At 35.6% G+C, this 18,895-nt stretch overlaps 1 protein-coding gene across 13 annotated transcripts in view; it reads right to left on the reverse strand.

Moving 5' to 3' along the window:
- Window positions 1–56: 56 nt before the first annotated feature.
- Window positions 57–18,895, reverse strand: part of Ryr (Ryanodine receptor) — a 34,368-nt gene continuing 15,529 nt past the window's right edge. For 2 of the 13 annotated variants that reach the window (XM_070662382.1, XM_070662383.1), the window contains exons 19-61: window positions 17,747–17,945; window positions 17,290–17,666; window positions 17,001–17,223; window positions 16,892–16,921; window positions 16,635–16,770; window positions 16,222–16,517; window positions 15,610–16,143; window positions 15,296–15,528; window positions 14,943–15,045; window positions 14,713–14,883; window positions 14,357–14,472; window positions 13,732–14,277; window positions 12,825–13,643; window positions 12,566–12,720; window positions 11,990–12,173; window positions 11,763–11,783; window positions 11,402–11,679; window positions 11,030–11,250; window positions 10,852–10,942; window positions 10,416–10,738; window positions 10,002–10,305; window positions 9,775–9,928; window positions 8,871–9,665; window positions 7,761–8,779; window positions 7,298–7,669; window positions 6,928–7,040; window positions 6,376–6,469; window positions 5,989–6,228; window positions 5,846–5,866; window positions 5,540–5,560; window positions 5,007–5,418; window positions 4,540–4,944; window positions 4,248–4,464; window positions 3,300–4,155; window positions 3,032–3,228; window positions 2,701–2,947; window positions 2,343–2,621; window positions 1,938–2,224; window positions 1,807–1,867; window positions 1,419–1,697; window positions 1,170–1,326; window positions 934–1,099; window positions 57–830 (exon numbers count right to left, since the gene is read on the reverse strand). In XM_070662382.1, coding sequence (XP_070518483.1) covers window positions 668–830; window positions 934–1,099; window positions 1,170–1,326; window positions 1,419–1,697; window positions 1,807–1,867; window positions 1,938–2,224; window positions 2,343–2,621; window positions 2,701–2,947; window positions 3,032–3,228; window positions 3,300–4,155; window positions 4,248–4,464; window positions 4,540–4,944; window positions 5,007–5,418; window positions 5,540–5,560; window positions 5,846–5,866; window positions 5,989–6,228; window positions 6,376–6,469; window positions 6,928–7,040; window positions 7,298–7,669; window positions 7,761–8,779; window positions 8,871–9,665; window positions 9,775–9,928; window positions 10,002–10,305; window positions 10,416–10,738; window positions 10,852–10,942; window positions 11,030–11,250; window positions 11,402–11,679; window positions 11,763–11,783; window positions 11,990–12,173; window positions 12,566–12,720; window positions 12,825–13,643; window positions 13,732–14,277; window positions 14,357–14,472; window positions 14,713–14,883; window positions 14,943–15,045; window positions 15,296–15,528; window positions 15,610–16,143; window positions 16,222–16,517; window positions 16,635–16,770; window positions 16,892–16,921; window positions 17,001–17,223; window positions 17,290–17,666; window positions 17,747–17,945 — 11,915 coding nt within the window. In that variant the 3' untranslated portion in view covers window positions 57–667. Of the gene's footprint in view, window positions 831–933; window positions 1,100–1,169; window positions 1,327–1,418; window positions 1,698–1,806; window positions 1,868–1,937; window positions 2,225–2,342; window positions 2,622–2,700; window positions 2,948–3,031; window positions 3,229–3,299; window positions 4,156–4,247; window positions 4,465–4,539; window positions 4,945–5,006; window positions 5,419–5,539; window positions 5,561–5,845; window positions 5,867–5,988; window positions 6,229–6,375; window positions 6,470–6,551; window positions 6,662–6,927; window positions 7,041–7,297; window positions 7,670–7,760; window positions 8,780–8,870; window positions 9,666–9,774; window positions 9,929–10,001; window positions 10,306–10,415; window positions 10,739–10,851; window positions 10,943–11,029; window positions 11,251–11,401; window positions 11,680–11,762; window positions 11,784–11,989; window positions 12,174–12,565; window positions 12,721–12,824; window positions 13,644–13,731; window positions 14,278–14,356; window positions 14,473–14,712; window positions 14,884–14,942; window positions 15,046–15,295; window positions 15,529–15,609; window positions 16,144–16,221; window positions 16,518–16,634; window positions 16,771–16,891; window positions 16,922–17,000; window positions 17,224–17,289; window positions 17,667–17,746; window positions 17,946–18,895 lie in introns of all 13 variants that reach the window. The other 11 variants (XM_070662384.1, XM_070662387.1, XM_070662386.1 and 8 more) reach the window with 11 other exon arrangements.

Here is an 18,895-nt window from a genome sequence, read left to right on the forward strand (position 1 = left end):
TCAAAAAACATTCTGGGGTAAATTAAAGAGTATGTCCTTTTACTTATTATTAGATATCCTGTCGTAGAATTTTATTTACAATACATTGACATACTCAGATATATCAAACTTATCATATATCTCAAACTTGTCACTGCGATACGGCATAAAATTACGCACAGGTATAGATTATTCGATACATGAAAAGAAGGCAATATTGTAACGTTATGAATATGTAAATTTGTGCAGTCGATTTTTCGCCAGTAACTATTTAAAAGAGGAAATCGGCTTTTGTGATACTTTGGCTTTTACAAAGTTGGAAAAATATTCTTAATTTTATAAGTTCCTTCGATATGACATCGGAAGTTTTCTATGCTCAAACATCTTCACACACAATATGCCGTTAATGCACTCTACTCACACATCAGGAAGTCCATTAGTTAGTCGGAACAATGGTACATTGTCAAGTGGAAAATGGGGATGTAAATTTGCTAGATAAAAATTTTCTCGTTTATCGTTATGAGGTAAGATGTAGAATTTTCGAAACTTTTGATTTTAACGAACGCTAACCTCTCGTTCGATGAGCAAAAACTTATGCTAAAAACTATCGAAGACATTGTTCGACGAGGAAAGTCTTCTTCGTCAAGTAAAATCGATCGTTTTGATCATTTTAATTAGAATCAAGACTTCACTTCTTCTTGGCCTCTTCTTCTACCGTTTCGTTTTGTTTACGGAAGCAATCGCCCACAGGGAAAAAGTCCCAACACCTTTGCTGGTACATATTCCACACGTAGGTCTCCTGACCAGTGTATTCGGTGTCTGGTTTATTAATCAAGTGCATGAGGAAGAACCTGTTGATAAAAAAATACGTTAATAAATAATGTAAAGTACGTTTTTCTTTTATAAAAAATATTGCATTGTATAATCAACAGTAAAATGCTTAACGATATTTACATGTAATTTGCTAAATTATGTTCCTGTTGCACATGAGTATCGAACCCGTGTGGCACCGCGTCGAAATATTCTTTTCCTAAACCGCATATGAAGCAATTGCTCTCCATATTCGTCTTTACACTTTCGAGCTGATCTCGAAGTTCGCCAAACGCGTCGATGATCAAACCTGATAACCAATAGCGATATAATATCACGTTATCTTTTTGCTGAACATCGTCAGGGAATCAAATACTCACCTTGAATAATAGCTAACAGAATGATAATCACGAAAAAGAAGAATGTAATGTCAAACATTATACGATAAACCTCGTAGTCGTCACCATCAGGTTCACCAATTTCATCGCCTATGCCACCGCCGGCTCTCACACCTTTGTACAAGTGAAAAACGAAGCACTGCCAAAATAAATCATAGAATACGTTAACAACTTCGATCTGAGAAATAAAATATATTATTAAAAATTCTTTACATATTCAGTGTAACGTACCGTTAACATATGATGACACTTTTTATCCGTTTCATCATCTTCCTCTTGTATATAAAATTTCCTAAAGAAATTAAAGGCAATTACGGTGTAGATGTATACTACGATTGTCAGTAACATCACTGTCAGCACTAATTGTTTGCCGTTATGTGTCACCGATTGCAAAATTGTTCGTAAAGTTTTAAAGCCGACTGCGACGTCTAGCAAGTGAGCGGCGAAGAAAAAATTATTGTAGTTGCCGAGAATCGAAAATGTAAAGTACCATAAACTGTATAAAAATGCCTAAAAATAAAATAATATAATTATGCTTATTATTCAATTTAAATAAATAATAAATATAAAAACATATACTTATAAATTGTAATCTAGCCGAAAATTTATTTAAACTTACGTTATCAGTAATGGTGACTCCGGCTTTCCATATTTGATATCTCCAATCGATATTTACAATGCTGCAAAAAATTATTGCATTATAAACTCTGATAAAAAAATCTGAGATGCTATTACGATATATCTACTTACAAATGTATTAAGCCAGATCCTTCCTCTTCCTGCTGACTAAAAGAAGTCTTTTCCATTCCAAGCAAATTGCTAATGTAATCGAAATCGTAAGTCTCGCTATATTTTTGTCGAACCTTCTTTTTAACAAACTTGTCCCAATAATTTACCGGGAAAGTTTTGGCCGATATCACCATTTTATCCCAATGTGCTTTAATGTCGTCTTCTTCCGGCGTTTCGGCTATGTACAATCCATCGAATTCTACTCGTCTTGCAATTTCTTTTTCTCGTTTGAAAATGGCCAATGGTACCTGAATAAATATAAATATTTCATTATTTAAAATTGACGATAATTATATTGTAATTAATCCTATCCCATCTTCGCATCAATTATATAGCTATTATTTTTATTATTCGAATGTTAAATACCTTTAGATGATAATATGCAACCAACATAGCGAGAGAGACAAGAGAATGAAAAGCAGCTAATAGTCTCATAACGTGAGCCATGTAATAATAATCCTCGGTTATTTCCACGAATTCTTGAGGCTCCTCGTCTTCTTCCTCCGAACCATTTTCACCGCTACCGCTGCCTATATCTAAGCCACTACCCGCCAAACCTGATGTTCCCTCGCCTGATAATTCCGTTAACATATCTGCCATTCGTCCACTACCCTCGTCGTCCGAGTCATCAGCCAAAGACGTAACCTACACATATTTAACATAAGCATATGTAAAAGAAATTTATTATGTGTGAACGCCGAAATGTACCGTAAGTTTTACAAACCTTATAAAATAGCAGCATAAAGTTAATACAAAAGGCAAGAACTAGCGCGACATACTTCAGATTATAAAAATTCCTAGCCAAGAAAGATACTATACGATGGCTGTACTCAGACAGATCGATACTTGAGCCTGAGGAAGGCTCAGCTGAAGTTTCTTGCTTTGCTTCGGCTTCAACTGCTGCCATAGCGGCTTGTTGAGCAGCCGCTGCTTCTGCTGCAGCAGCAGCTTGCGCTCTAGCTTGTTCCCCACTAAAAAAGTGATAAAATAAATTATTTAATTAACAAAAAAAAATTGTAATTAATATTATATAAAGTTTATTATATTGTACTAACCCGAGAAGATCAGCTAAAGTGACAGGCGGCTCACTTTCTCCTTCAGCTCTCGCTCCTTCCTCTCCAGTCCCTTCATCAGGCGTACTTTCGCCGGTCTCTTCGATGCTAGATTGCGGCGTAGATGTAGTCGATTCGTGTGGTGCCAATTTTATTTGCCCTCCTTCCTCTTTTGTTATATCCATTCCAAAGGCTTGCACCTATACATATAAATTATTTTAAATAATATTTTTTGATGTAGTACGAATATAATTTATTGAGAAAATTTTACTTGTAAATTTGACTCATCCGGTGTCGGTGGTAAAGCGGGTAAATGTCTCAATGGCTTCTCTTCTTCTTCCTTGACTATAACGGGCTCTTCTACCTGTGGTCCTCTCATTAGCGTTAATAAAAGCTTCATGAAGTATTTGATGACGCAGCCAACACCAAAGCCAGAATAGTAGAAAGCGTAGAAAATCATCTTGAAAAAACCGATGAAGAGCTCAGGTATCGTCATCTGTTGCATTTCGGCGATCTTGTTCTTGATGTTGGTCGGTGAGAACATGTAGAAAAAGAAGTAAACGCCATCTTTGATGGCTTGTATACCTCGCCTAATCGGATCTTTATTTCTCTCTTCGTCGTCGTCGGTCATATACGTATACGAAGATTCTCTCGCCTTGCCTATTCCGCCGCTTTCCTCGACAGTCATCAACGCGCTCGCATGTTGCATTTCAAAAATAGCGTCTTCGCAAAAGTTGATAAAGGTTTCGAGTTTCTCTTTCTCACCAGCCTCAACTACCGTATTGTAGAAGTAAGTTCTCTTCGACTCCTTGATTTGCGGCTTCTCCCACTGTTCGATATTTGACTCTTTGATCTCAAAGTACACGCGTTCAATCTTTTTGTTGCCGCCGAGAATCTCAATCCTGCCTAAGAACGGCTCAAAGTAATTTAGAACAGAGCCAGCAGTTTCGAGGAACTTAGCTAATCTCGGTTCATTAGGCATGTGTTCGGATAAATTAGTGAGCAATACAGCCAGATTAAAGCCAATTTCCTTCGCCGGCTCGTGGAAACGATCCATAAAAGCAACGTAATTAATCTTGCCGTCGTGATTTGTCTCGCAGCAAGCCAAAAGAAACTCGATTTCCTCGCTAAAAACATTTAAAGAATTAAAACGCTCGTCTTTTAAATTTCATCGCAAGATATTTCAGAGAAATCAACGGTAATTATTTTATAAACGTACTTGGTGTAACTTTTTTGCTGTTCCATTTTCTCCTTGAAATCCTTAGGATACACCCAGCCATCATTATTGAGATCGACTTCAAGGAAACTTGGTGATGATACAAGATCTTTCAATTTCAAGAACATATCGAAATACTTCAAAATTAATTCCACATTGCTAGCCGACTCGACTAAAGTGTCCACCATTTGTTTTCCAATAGTTCCGTTTACGACGTTACCTTTAAATTGAGGAAATATTAATTATTGTCTTTATTTAATTACCTTCTTAAATAAAATTAAAATTAAACGTGTACCTTCAAGCATAGAAAGCATCATAGTAATCATATCTTTTTGTAAGTTAAGCAGTTCTTTCAAAAGATCCACCTGGCTGGAATGCTTCGACAGTTTATCTTGCATATGTGAGAATAAAAAAAGAAAACCTCCTACTGCGTCCCACAGCCTAGAATGCGCTAAAGCTTGTTGATTCTGTGCGCATGGGCCTTGAATGACTTCAGTGAGGGTGTTGAAAACTTGACTTGCAACGCCAATAGCCTTAAAAAAGTTCGCTTTTCCGGCGGGATCAATGAGTTCCTTACTCGAGTAATGCCAATAAAAGTCCATGATCGACTCTTGCAATCGCAATAAGTAATCAACAGTACAAATTACCACGTTTACCGTCGTCGTGTTACCAGCCTGTGTTCTAAGATAATTTTGCCAATCTGTTGAGAATAAAATAAACGTTATTTAATCAGATTTATCTTTCAATATTAATAATACTTACCTAGATTGTGACCCTCGCAGGTGAGTTGAATAAAGCGAAACAAAGCGCAAGTAAATTCAGCGTCGTGCATATTTTTCTCTCCAGCTGCACCCTCGGAACCGACACCGAGACCCTCAGCTTTCGTATTTCTCTCGAAAGCATCCAGATCTAGCACGCTACAAGAGTTCATTAAACCCGCAATGGATGTGAAAAAACCGACGTCTTTTTTTTCTTTTAAATGGTTCAGCATTCCTCGCTGAATTTCAATATTTCCGCCACGTAAGACCGAAATCCCAAGCTCTAAAGTCTTCATCACCATCTCGCTGGGAATGCCCTTGCACGCAGATATATGAAGAAGAACCATTTCGGCGACGCCGCGATTTGCTAGACGAGCCTGATGAAACAAGAGCTTTTGCTTCTCCATTTCTTGCTCCTATATTATAAAAAATAAAAAAATGTTATATTAAAATTATTTTACATACAAATACACGTAATATTTTGCAAGACTTAAAATACTACATTATGATTTTTATAAACTTTATACAATATCTTACCATGAGTTTATGCATTGGCCTCTTGAGAATTATGTTAAAAGATAAAAATTCACAGTTTAATTATATTGTTAGTAATAAATTGTTAAAGAAAAAAAAAAAAACAATTTGGTAGTTTATAATGCTATCTATGATGATTTGCCTACTTATGATATTATACAGATCGCTTTGGTTTCGACGAATAAAACACTCTAGTACAATTTAACGAATTTGGGTGTCACAATATGAAAAACATATATGGTTGACAATTTCTTGGATTGCGAGCATACATTAAGCGGATGGATTCTCCCACTAACTACTGATTCTTACCGTACATACTTTACGTTTCCCCTTTTAGTGGGTTAAAAGAAAATAGGGAGCTTATTAATGCGGTGGACAGATTTTTTGAAGATTTTAAGGATTTAATTTTCTCAAGTTCGAATTAATATATTATTTATAAACAAGATGCTTACATGAATCGAGGCACCTCCTTCTTCCTCACCGCCTTCTTCTTCACCTTCTTCTTCTTCCTCTCCACAAGATTTAGAAATAATTTGAGCGTAACTCATGTATAATGGATCTTCTTGAAGAGCGCCTGATCGTTCAGTCATAGCACCACGACAGAATGTTGTTACCAATTGTGTCAACGGATCGGGTTTGCTCTCGTCTTCATCCTTGTCCATTTTCTTTAATTCAGCATCTTCGAAAGATTGCTTTAAAAAAATTACAGAATTAACGATATATTCAATTTTACGTAAAATTATTTTTTTGTATACTGTCTGTTTTTATTTAATTGTAATTAATTATTAAATATTATTTAATTAATTGTAAATAAATAAAGTAACATGGGGTATAATTACTGTAAGATCCTCGATCATCACTTCTTGACCAACGTTTTCATCTTGTAGCCACAACTCGTAGTACGTTCGTGCAAAAATGTTTATCGCTCGATGCCTAAAAAAAAAAAATTTACTTATACCATATTAACATTATCAAAGAAAATTGCACATTAGAAATTAATTTACGTTAATCGTACCTTCTCAATTTATATAGAGGTTCACTACGCAAACATGCAATCGCCGCTCTTTTTCTAGCAGCGCATAATACACGTTTCCATCCATCTCGTGATGGCGGTGGCTTTGTCGCCTATTAGTGTATGCGTAAACAGCAAGCGCACTCATTAAATCATTAACAATCATTTTCGTTATTGCAGTTGTTATTATATAATATTAAACATTAAAAACAATAGTTTTATTGCCGCAAATACGTAACATAAAACACAGGCGACACTCAATGTAACTTAAAATAAGAATGAGTTTAGTGATATTTAAAAAAAAGTAACAATGTGTGAAATCACAACTGAAAGATTAATGATCAAATTAAGCAAAAACGTAACTAAATAACAAGGATACCTGGGCAAGGAATGCAAGGAAGTTTGTCGGAAGCAAGCGATTACCGCTCGTTTACGCTGGATCGACACCACTGATCGATACTGACTCTTGCTCTGCTGTTGCGGATGATCTATCTACTCGAGAATAAAAGTACGAAGTAAATTCGATGAATACTTTGACGCGATTTAAAGAAATAAAAATATGATGATGATATAATGATAAAATAATTTCTAACAATAATGACAAAAATTTTCAATTACAACAATCACAAAAATATTAACATCAATAGCAAATTGGAAAAAAGTCACAGAACTTTAATTTTTTTTTTTATATGAAATATCTAAAGTTTTAAAATAGAATATTTACTACGCTGACCAATTTTGTAACTAACCATGTGTAAACCGAATAAAACTTTAGCCATGTCGGTAATCCTAGCAACAACATCTTCTAGTTGTTGAGCCTTTACGGGTTCCATTGCGTCTTTCTTCTGACCTAATTTAGAATACAGATAATGTTGCCAGGACATTTCATCGGCAGGATCGATCTTGTCCGGCAATGTCAGCTGAGTTTTGGCAAATTCTGCAATGTCAGATTCCGGCATTTTCTTTAGGAATCTATCTTTACAATGCTGTACCAGCTCTTGTTCGCGACCAGCAAAAAGATTCAAGCCGACAGGTAGTAATCTTTTCAAACAAGCAACCATTAAAGACGCTTGCACTTCTTTATCTTTGTCTCTTTTCTTATCTCGATTTTTCTTTTTTTTCTGTTGAAAAAAGAAATATTTTTCTGTATATCAAAAAAATAAAAGTACTGGGTTTTTTTATAATTAAAACAAATAAATAACTTGTACGAACTTTGCCTCCTCCGGAAGGCGCGGTGCCGTCAGACACTGCGGCAGGCCTTCTTGTTGCGGTGGGCATAATGAGCACCATGTTATCGATCTCATTTGCTGATATAAAGTTCTGTTCTTCACGTAAAAAGTACTGTGACTTCGACCAGATGTTAAAAATAGCCGCCACGTGGTTGTACAAGTCCTCGGCCTCGGGAATATTATTTCTTAGCCAATGATTTCTTTGAAGATCAACGTACTTTATTAACAGAGGATAAAAAGAATAAATATCGCGCACGAGTAGCTGCCAATCTTCTTGAATTTGCGCTTCAACTTGCGAGGTATCATCGGTCGAAGACTTAATAAAGCCTCGAAGAGATTCCTCTTTGTGAAACATAGTATCCGTACGTTTCCTGACGCGTTCGGCAAGGGGCAAAAATGGATCCTTCAACAATTCTTCGGATGAGTTTATAATAATTTGCTGCGTATAAGCAGCGATTCGCGTCATCCACGGTGCGTTTTCGTTGCCAATATTTTTCTTGATTAACTTTAACACATTCTTCAGCAACTGATTCATATGATCGCTAGTTACCATACTGACATAAGTACCTTCAGTTGGATTCACATTGTCAGGTCCTTGAGCCCACCAAAATGGCAAATAAGAGCAAAGTAGAGGTAGAATTACATCAACGACGTGAGGAGCATCATTGTAAGTCTTCTCAGATTCGACAAATTGATCGACTTCACTAAGAATGGTTTCCAAAGTCGGCATACTCGATTCCATTTTTGTCATAATGTCCTGAGCTTCCAAAGAATGATCGGCGATTCGATTTAGAAGAGAATACTGATTGTGTTTATTTAAATGAGGTTCTAAAAAGGCTACTGGAAAGCAGCTCGAAAACGCACCTAGGCAGGAGCCTAGATTAGGTTTATTTCGTTCAATCTCAGTCTTCAAATATTTTCTATCGTGCGTCAAACTAGCATCTATCCCGAGAGTGTATAAAGACGCTAACATTTTGTACGATGCTACTTGAATCTCGTCAACTGTATATGTAAAATAAATCAGATTAAATTATTAAACATATTATTTTAATTAAAATAATTAATTACTTTAATTATTAATTTTTATACTTACGTAACAAATCGCTGCCGTATTCACATGCAGCAAGGTGATCAAACATTGCAGTAAGCACCGGTAGAACTACACTGTTAATATACGATAATGACGTGGAGGTCTTCAAGTGAGTACCTCTGAGATGACTATACTTCCCTTCTTGAAGATTTAGAATTGTGTGACCCAGATCATCGGCGGTGTTATTGAAGAACGTTAACATTGAAGTTCGAATAAATTCAGGACAGTTTTTCACGAGACTCTTAGCATCTATGCCTTTTACTAGCACTTGCAGGCAGCGGACCGTTATTCTTACGTCCGCCCCGAAAGCAGCAAGTCTCGATCTCAGCAGACTTGCCAATTTGCAGAAAAGAGCAGCCACCATCTCCTTTTCTTTTAGCGATGCTGCACCAATATTGTTTGTGGCGGTAGCCACGGCAATGAAATAGTTTCTGTGTGTGCTAAAGTACTTCTCCATTAACGGGAGAACTACTTTGCTGAAGAACTTAATGTCTCTTGTCGACGTCTTGAAACTGTTTCTTCGACTAAATGTGTCAGAAGGCTTCAAGAGCTTCATATTGATCGTCGCTTTGTCAAGATAAGCTATCAACTTCTCTAATAATGAGTAAGCGAATCTTAATTCTACCGCAGCAACTGCGCCAGCCACTTCGGTCTCTGTACCGCCGCGATTAGGTTTGTGAAGCTTGTAGCCTTGATATTGCAAATACTTGAGAAATTCCTGCGAACGTTCGCGATCCTTTCGTTTTTCTTTATCAGTTAATAGATCGTACGGTACCAGCTGAGGATGAATACCACCGCCTAAAGCCGTTAAAAATTATAAAAGTTATTTAATACATATCAATTGAATATTAATATGGAGAAAAAACACAAAATAATTAAAATTATTAGATAATAATCATATATTTACCGCAAGTAAGAAGTTCTTCCTTTTTCTTTTTTGCCCAAATATCATGTGCATTATCTGCTAAACGTTCAGCCATATTCTGCATTTCTCTGCTTAGCGTGAGATTAGTCATGTCCACTGGATGAGGATTGTAGTTAAACGGATTTGCCGAATCGCCCTAAAATATTTGAAAATATGTATATCTTTTTTTTAATACTTATGAGTAATGAATTTTGCAAATAATTTCTTACTTGACTTTTAGAAGATCTTCTCATGGAACTACGATTAGTCGACGGCACATCAACCTCTGCGTGTTCCACGCTCCACCCAATCGCCAAGAGAGCTTTCAAGCTTTCTCTAACAGGTTCCTTATATCGTTCTCGTTCGTAATCACTCAACATATTGTATGGTTTTAATCTCGGATGGGTTTTATTCACATCTGACCATTGTTCGCCGTAAGTCCAACCGTTTTCTAATTTACGACTAGCCCAAGCATCGTGATAATGTTCCGAGAACTTTTGTACAATTTGATTAAGATCGTTATTGAGTACCACGCTAAAAAAAATAATAAAATATTAAATTATTTATAATCACAAAAAGATTTTTCATATCTTACACAATTATCTGCATATAAAATTTTTTTATAATAAGAATTAATAGTTAACCTGGAAGTATTGATTGGTTGAGGATTGTAAGGACCGTCAGGTGACTGAGTTGAGGCCGATTTGCTGCCGTACCACTCGTCGTCATAATTTTTCGAAAGGGAGTAATCTGGCGGCAAGGCGCAACCAATGGCCGTTAAACAGGGTAGCGCTTTCCCGAATAATTCAGGATCGTAATCCATTTTAGACAAGGAATCGAATATGTTGCTGAAGAGAACCATCGTGAGTCGTTTTTCTTCATCGCTTGAGGCACCATAAGTACCTTGACCAGTAGAACCGGTGGAACCATAATATTTCGCACAACGGTCGTAATGAAGTGTTAACAACTAGTAGCGCAAAAAGTAAATCAAATTAAAATAATTTTATTTAAAAAAATGCAGTTATTAGTTTTATTTAATATCTATATTAAAATAAACTAAAAAAATAGTACTCAACCTACTCTAAGAGCCACGGTAGTATATTCAGATAAATTTGATACATCGACAGTCAGCTTTCGTAACAGCTTTAGCAACATGCTCGGCTGCATTTGACTAAAAAAAGAATTTCGAGTAATAATAAGAGACGCTCAATGAATAAAAATATATATTCAGTTAATTGGCTTAATATTTTTTACTTACCTAGTCAAGGCAACCAAGAAGTCCGAGACAGCTTCGCGTTGACCCTTCGTTAGCATTCGATTTTTGCTCAATCGGTAGACTGTATGCAACGTGGCGTCAAGTAAACTCGCGTAATTATCCGCTTCATTATAAAATTTGGAATGCTTAATTAACAGCGGCAGAATACTGTTTCCTATATAACGATTCATAGCGAGCGCCATGTCTGATTCGTAACCGTCGTTCTGAAAAATTAAACCACATAACAATATAAATTTTCCATCATTGTAACTCAATAAAAAAAAATTCCATCTTTGTTAATATAATAAAACAAGTGCGAGTAAATGATATTTAAATAATACTGTACAAAATGTAACAATACAACGTGATCCGTACTCTGTCGAGCATAGTAGCAGCACGAAGATCTGGCAAAAAAGCTTCCTCCAATATTTTGTAAAATAATTCTTGTGTTTCGATACCGTAAACGCGTTCGAGAAACAGCACAACGCTTTGCTTGTGTCCTGGTATCAAACCAGACGGTGTATCACTTTTCGGTCGTTCTTCGCCGGCAGCAGGATTAAGCAGCGTGAACCGCAAAGATAGCACACCCTGAAGATCGTCTAAAGGTACTAACGATCTTAAGATCGCCCGAGCTCGGAGAGACTCATTCTTTCCTGAAATAATTATATAGTTTCAGATAAATGAGTATAATTTCTGATGCAATTCTATTAAAGAAAAGTTTTGTTTCATATATTACCAACAGATTCTGTAGATGCCTCTGTTGCTCATTAAGAAAAAAAAACGATTGTTATTAAGTAATTCAGTTTCATAAAAAAAAGTTGTCGAGCAATTTTATGTCGCGAGAAATATATATTTAAAACAATGATAATATGCGATAAAAAAAATAATTCGAGAATTTATATTAATGATAATGTAACCTAACCATTGTTAATAAATATATAACCATTTAGACCGTTTTTTTACCTTGCTCTATGACAGAAGAATCTGGAGCACAACGGCCTAACAAGTCAACAAGAGTGCAATAGAAATTTAATATCGCTGCTCCTGTGTCGATATAGTCCTCATCGTCGTCCGATTCCGGAAGTGGATGCTCAAATTGCATAACCATAGCCGTGCCTTCGGCTTCGTCGTGTACCTGTGCGAGGTACTAAATTGATATCGTATTAATGACGGATCGGGTACATGCTTGCGGAGAATTTACTTTAAATATGATCGCACTTATGTCATATTTAGTGAACTTTGTGTCTTGAAAATAGATTAAGAAAAATTAAGTCCAGATTAATTTTAAGGAGATTTTAATAACAAATCTTAGTAAGGAATTAACCATAAGGACTAAACAAAATTATTCAAATAATAAAATCTCAAGGGTATCTTTTAAACAGACTGTAAAGATATCTGTCTGCTAATTTTTAGATTAAAGTAGGATTAAAAATTCACACATATTTTTTTTTTATAAATAACAACAAGAAAAGTAATTTTTTACTTACAAAGTTCATTTATAGTCTTTAACTTCAACTGAATATGAGTAAAATATCTTACTTTTCGTCTATCGGCAATACGTTCAGACATCTTGTTAGCTTCTATAATGGCTCTCAATAAACCTTCACCTTCGCCTCGAAGAGCCGGGCCTAAGCATTCTGGTCTTCTAATTAGCAGACGAATTACTAAATTGGCATTTTCCTCCACGCTTTCACCTATAATTAAGATCAAATTGTTTAATATTATGTTTATATAAATATTATGTTTATATAATAAAAAAAACTGAACAAAAGATATTTAATAAATAGGTAAAATTTACCATTAACCCATACACAAAATCTCAAGAAATCGAGATAGCGTTCACCCTCAACCGGATCCCAGCCTAAATCAGGGTAGCCTTTTTCAACTAATTCCGAATTAGACTGCAGACCGCATCGTGATAAATAAACAGCAATTTTTTCTAGATAATGTTCTCTCAGGGCTAGGGCTAATTCGGTGTTCTCCATCAGTGACGAATACGCTACGTCCAACGGTGTCGAGCCTCGTAATGACGGTCTTGCCAATAGAATATTACTGTTCTCCAACAAGAAGTCAAAATGGTCGAACATAGCCTTTTGATTTTGTCTGGATGTGCGACAAAAGTAGCACAAAAATCTACAGCAAGCTACAACCATCTCGTGAGAGGTATCCTTTTCCTTCGACGCTGGCTCACCTTCCGCTGCTTGAGCCTGTGTTTGAGCATCGGATTGTGCCTGAGCGCGCCTTCCCAAAGTATTCATCATGATAGCCATTACGTTTTCGTGAATTCTCAGTACTCTAATGAGATCGGGATGCTGAAAGAAGGTGTGATTGTTCACCAATTTCCACAATCGTTCTCGTACCAGCGCCTCTTCTTCCTGAGACATTTGTACTGGCAACAAAGCACGAATTTGACTCAATCCAACCCACATTAACGCGACATCGTCCTTTGTTTTATTGTTAACAACGTAGGTTTTTTCCAAAGCTCTGATTAACTCGCCGACGGTATCGTATTGCCGAACCAACAAACTGAACATCTCTCGCACAAGTTTTGGCGTTTCAATTTGCGATTCCTCGGCCCAAGCTACGATGGTTGATATTAATACTTTGCGAAATACCTCTAAAAAGAATCAAACAAATTTAATTAATTATAACATTACATATTATTTATTTATTTTAAGAGAGATTAAGATAAACAAGAGATTTACCTTCCGGTGTCTTTTTTTCGGGTTCAGCTTCAGGTTTAGATTCCTCTTCTAATTCCTTGACAGCATTAATAAAATTAAAGAGTCGTTTCATGGCACCAGGTTTCTGAATTTCCTCGACTGGTTCGTTTGCGGCATTGGCTGCTTCTTGTAGAGCGGTTAAAGACACGTAAGACATTAACTCGCTGTGGAAATCATTCATTTTCACGATGAGATCCTCGCCGCAAGGACAATTATCTGGATCTTCTTCGGCATCAAAATTTTTAAAACTTAAAATCGCATTCATCTGTTCTCGCGGAGGGCATCTAAATTCTCTGGTTTTCTTAGCAGCGACAGCCGACGGTAAATCTGATTGCTTAATTTCAATGTAACGTCGCAACTGATCTGCTTGCAATTCTCCAACAAAATCGGAGGCAAAGGCGATAATAGATTCGACACGATGGCGTAACTGAATGTCGTTTAAATGATGAAGCAAATAACACATTTGTAGTTTCGCTCCCTCGGCCATTTTCATATGCAACAATCCTTTTTTATGCTCGTCTTTTCCTTCTATATTTTCATAAAATTGCGTTAAATTATGTTTTCTAATTTATTAATGTTTAAGTTATTTATTTTTTAATTAGCTTACCTTTATCGAAAGTCGGGTCCCAGGTTTCGGGATTAATCATGATGAGCAACTTAAATATGTCTTCGTTCCTTAACATACCGACTAAGAGCAGTCTATCTACCAGTTTTAGAAGAGGTCTGTAATTTTCAAAATTATATTAAGATGTATTTGATTATGGAATAAAATGTCGTAAGCAAGAAGCAAAAAATTGAAAATTCCTGTTTAAAAAAGAAATAATAAAACGAGCTCGCACATTCCATTTTATTGCTTAAACATTTAAAAATAGATACGATAATTATCATCGCTTCCCACTAGTATTGACGAAGAACATTAGTTGCAGCAGCAGTGGCGGCAGCAGGACTTATTATCTTACATACAGAAAGAGATTTTCATTGCTGCCTCCAATCGGATCACGGTTGTGCACCTGATTCACTTCGACAGCTTCGTTGAGTGCCATCATCACATAATCTCGTACAACATCAAGCGGAAAGTGCGGGCTGTATAAGTTCTTTATGTTCTCGATTGCTTGATCACTGGAAGGAATATTCCTTGATGGCAACTGATTAGTAAAAGATCTCACATCTATTGGGGGAAAAGTTTTACTTACCTGATATCCGTCATTTTCATTTGTGGACGAATAGACTCGGTCTCTAAGTATCTAAGACTGTGTCTCATTTCAAAATCCTCATATAAATCCTTCAATTCTTGACCTGTGAAAAAGAGATAAATGTTATATCGAAATCCGTATACAACAACATATTTTAACAATAAAAACTTAAAGTATTATAGTAATATAAAGTAATTAAAGTTTTAATTAATAAAATTGAAAAATATATCTAACTTTAAAGTTTTGTAAAATATAAAAGTTCGCGATGAGATCTTCAATTGTCTAAATAAAAAATGTAAAAAAAATTTTTAATAAATTTTAATATTTTCTATTTTTTTAAATAAACTTCTTACCAAGCGGTATTATGTACTCATTTTTGCACACTTCCATTGTTGTCGCATGTGATTCGAGATGTAAGGCAATAAGTAAGTCGTAAAATCCTTGTCGCAGGGGTCCGGACATATACTCGGCTCGTATCGCGTATAACAATTGTTTCTGGTCAACGTGTTGACACAGAGCGTGCGCTGCACGATAATTTGATTGATAGCACAGAGCTGCGTACAGTGTCAGCGTATGCGCATGAAAACTATAAAAAAAAGCATATTTCATAAATTATTAATATAAGAAAGTTCAGACAAACGGAATAAATTTTTTATCAGTGTTTTACCTGAGTAGCTTATCCATTTCAATGAGCTCCAAAATGTCAATGCATCTGTCTTCTTCAGGTATATGAAGAGCCAGCATCGAGATTGCATCTTCGCATAACATCGACCAACCTCTAATGTCCGATAATTTCAAGGCGTGTACCTGAAGAGACTGGTTCGGCACTCTGGCCCATTGATGCGGCTTTAGACATTGCACTTTTAATCTCGGCGGAAACTGCGGTATTACGTGTCGTTCGGAATTTTGTAGCACGGCGGCCGATAGTGGAAGTGTCGTTGAAGTTCTACCAAGTTCAATTTGCAAAATTTCCTTGCTAGTGGCTTCGACAAAAATCGCCGGAAACAGCTTCGTGTCTGGCTCCATCTTAAATTTGTGACTAGTTTCTTTTCCTTCGCAGGTAAAAGACACATAGCCTGTGGCGGTATCGACGAAACATCCGACGAACATACCTTGAGATGCACCCTTGCCTGATGCATCTTGAGTGACTTCATTATATAGTTCATCCGCTCGGACCATATAGCAGCTTTGTCTGTCAACTCTACAATGTTACATGTTTTTAAGCACCTTTTATAATTATGTTACAAAAATTTTGTAATAAGTAAATGCTAAAACGTACTGGTCCATGAGACGATCGTATTCGTCTATGATTGCGACAGAAGCTTTTCTTACGCGGGATAGATTAAAGTCCTTCGTGTGCAAGTGATATTGCGAAGTAACCCAGCCTACATATACGTGAGTTGGATCTTGACCAGGGAATATTCTAACGCCATAAAAGTACTCGTTCATTAACTTCATACACTCAGCGTCAAAGATTTCATTGCCAATCGCTTCGACGCCACTTCCGGTTAAAACGGACATCGCTTTGGGAACGTTACGTTCTGGAATTTGCGGCGGGATGACTTTCAAATCCGTCTACATAACCAAATGTTATAAAATTATTATAAAATAATGTCGTAAAGTTGCTGTCAAAAATATTTTCTTTGTATTTAGATATGCTCCTCATTAATTAATGTTGTAATTTTTACTTACAGTTGAGACACGAATTTGTGGAGCAACTTTTTTGCTTCCAACTGTTCTCGTACTTTTATCCGAAACATCTGCACGAACTTGCGGCTCAGGCGTTTTCGACTTTGCGTCCGGTGATTTCGCTTTGCGCGAAAAGAATCTGTGCACATAATAAAATTTACTTGTTAAAAATAAAATAATTTTTTAATTTATTATTAAGATATTAAACTAAAAATTTATAATTATATTTTATACTGTTAAACAATATTTAAAAAACTTACGATATATCCTCCATTTCTTTACTAAGCTTGCTAACAAGTTCAAAGTATTGAAGTCAATTTTTTTTACAGCATTCATAAAAAAACAAAATAATTAATAATTTGCGCTTACCGGAAAGGCGATCGGCCGCGTTTTTTCTTGTCATCTTTAATGTCTCCATTCATCTCTGCATATCCATTAATTTCAGCGTCACTGACTGCGTTGTCTAAATGCGATCCATAAAGCGAACCTTTTCTGGGTGGCCTAGCAGGTTTACCTCTTTGCATAGGAAGTGGCGATTCTTTCATCATCTCATCCGCTTCGGCCGCATCTTCCGAATAATTTCTTTGCAGCCCTACTCAATACCATTTATATTAAAATCATAATGCTACATTTATTATAAGTATTATTATACTGATACCTTTAATATCGCTCATACTGAAACCGGACTTCATAATTTGTTCCAAATGAGCCGACGGTGCTGCCTGTCCTTGCCCTTGTTCAATTTGCTCGGTTAAAAGTCTATTCTGGCGCATTTTAATCTCCTGCCATCTTCGCAACTTTTCACCCTCCGTTACGAAACTGGATTGGCAAATCACGGGCAAAGATAATCTTAAGAATTCCCAATTAGCCTTCTCCATGGTTTCAAATGTGTTGTGGGAAATTTTCAAACACGGCGGCGTGTCGGAACCTGCTGGTATCCTAGCCACGTCAATACGCGTATCAGCCATGTCGTCAGTATTCTCAAAAATGGGCTGATCTTTCGTATACCAATACGTAACTAAGCGATTCATATTTCTGCAAAAATTAATAAAGAATATTAATTCTTTTTGCTGTTTATCATATTTTTTAATAGAAAGATTGAAATTAATACTTACACGCAGAATGGTTCGTAGCCCTCTTGCAAACCACAGGTAGTAAAAAATTTTAAGGTGTTCACATCCTGACCGAACGTTAATCTTGCCTTTTGTCCAACGCCAAGGGTGAAAGCAGGTACGAAAGAGTCACCTTGCACATCGGCGAAAGAAGTTTCGCCGCCAAGTGCGTCCATTAGAAGTTCTCCGTTTAAGGAGAAACCTATATAATTTGCAGATTGTATTACAATATACTTGTATTCAACATTAAAAAAAAGTCGAAACAAACAACTTTATTTTAATAAATAAAAAAATAATATCTTTCTTGATAATTTAAACTGTTATTCGTTTCGGCTTATTAAAAAGACAAATTCAATTAAACAATGAATAATCACTACAGTTATTTGTAAATACCAGATATTATAACATTTATAAAAATACAAGCTTGCGATTTTTCTTTATAAGAAAAGAAATAGTTATAGGAATTTTAATAAGATCCTCGCAATAGTTAGTTAGAAATATTTAAAATATTTGCAAATAGAATTACAGCGAAGCAGGTATTAAAGTAGGCTATACGAACAAAAGTTTCTATTTTTGTTTAAAAAAAATTGTATGACATTATTTAACATGCATATACAAAATAATTACACGATTAAAAAATATTTTTATCTAAAGTTCGAAAACAAAGCACTTGCTTCATTTTTATTCGTATGACCTATTAACATAAATTCAGATAGAATGTGCATGCAAGCGGCATTATTCGAAGGCGGTGTAATGAAAATTAAATATGTGTATTATTACACACACATACATAAAAAAAAATTAATCTTACAATAAAAAAATAAAAAAAAATTATATATACCCGGGATAAAAAATATAAATTATAACAGGAAATTCGTACGTATGTGAGAGATCTTCCTCAAACTCTTTTTGTTTTTAATTAGTAGCTCAATTTACGTTTACGTACAATATTTTATAATTGTTTTAAATCAACAGCTTAAAAAGATAAATAATTTCGAAAGATGTAATAATTAAAAAAAAATTTTATCGTGTTTTTTGTTCATAAAATATATTCACGATCTGTTGTTTCAAAATGCACATAATATAATTAATATAATACAATATCTGGGGTTGCCCTATTGTTAGTGATTAGTAGATATGAATTAAATGGAA

Source organism: Cardiocondyla obscurior, linkage group LG10 (genome assembly GCF_019399895.1).
Source record: "Cardiocondyla obscurior isolate alpha-2009 linkage group LG10, Cobs3.1, whole genome shotgun sequence".
NCBI classification, from domain to species: Eukaryota; Metazoa; Arthropoda; class Insecta; order Hymenoptera; family Formicidae; genus Cardiocondyla; species Cardiocondyla obscurior.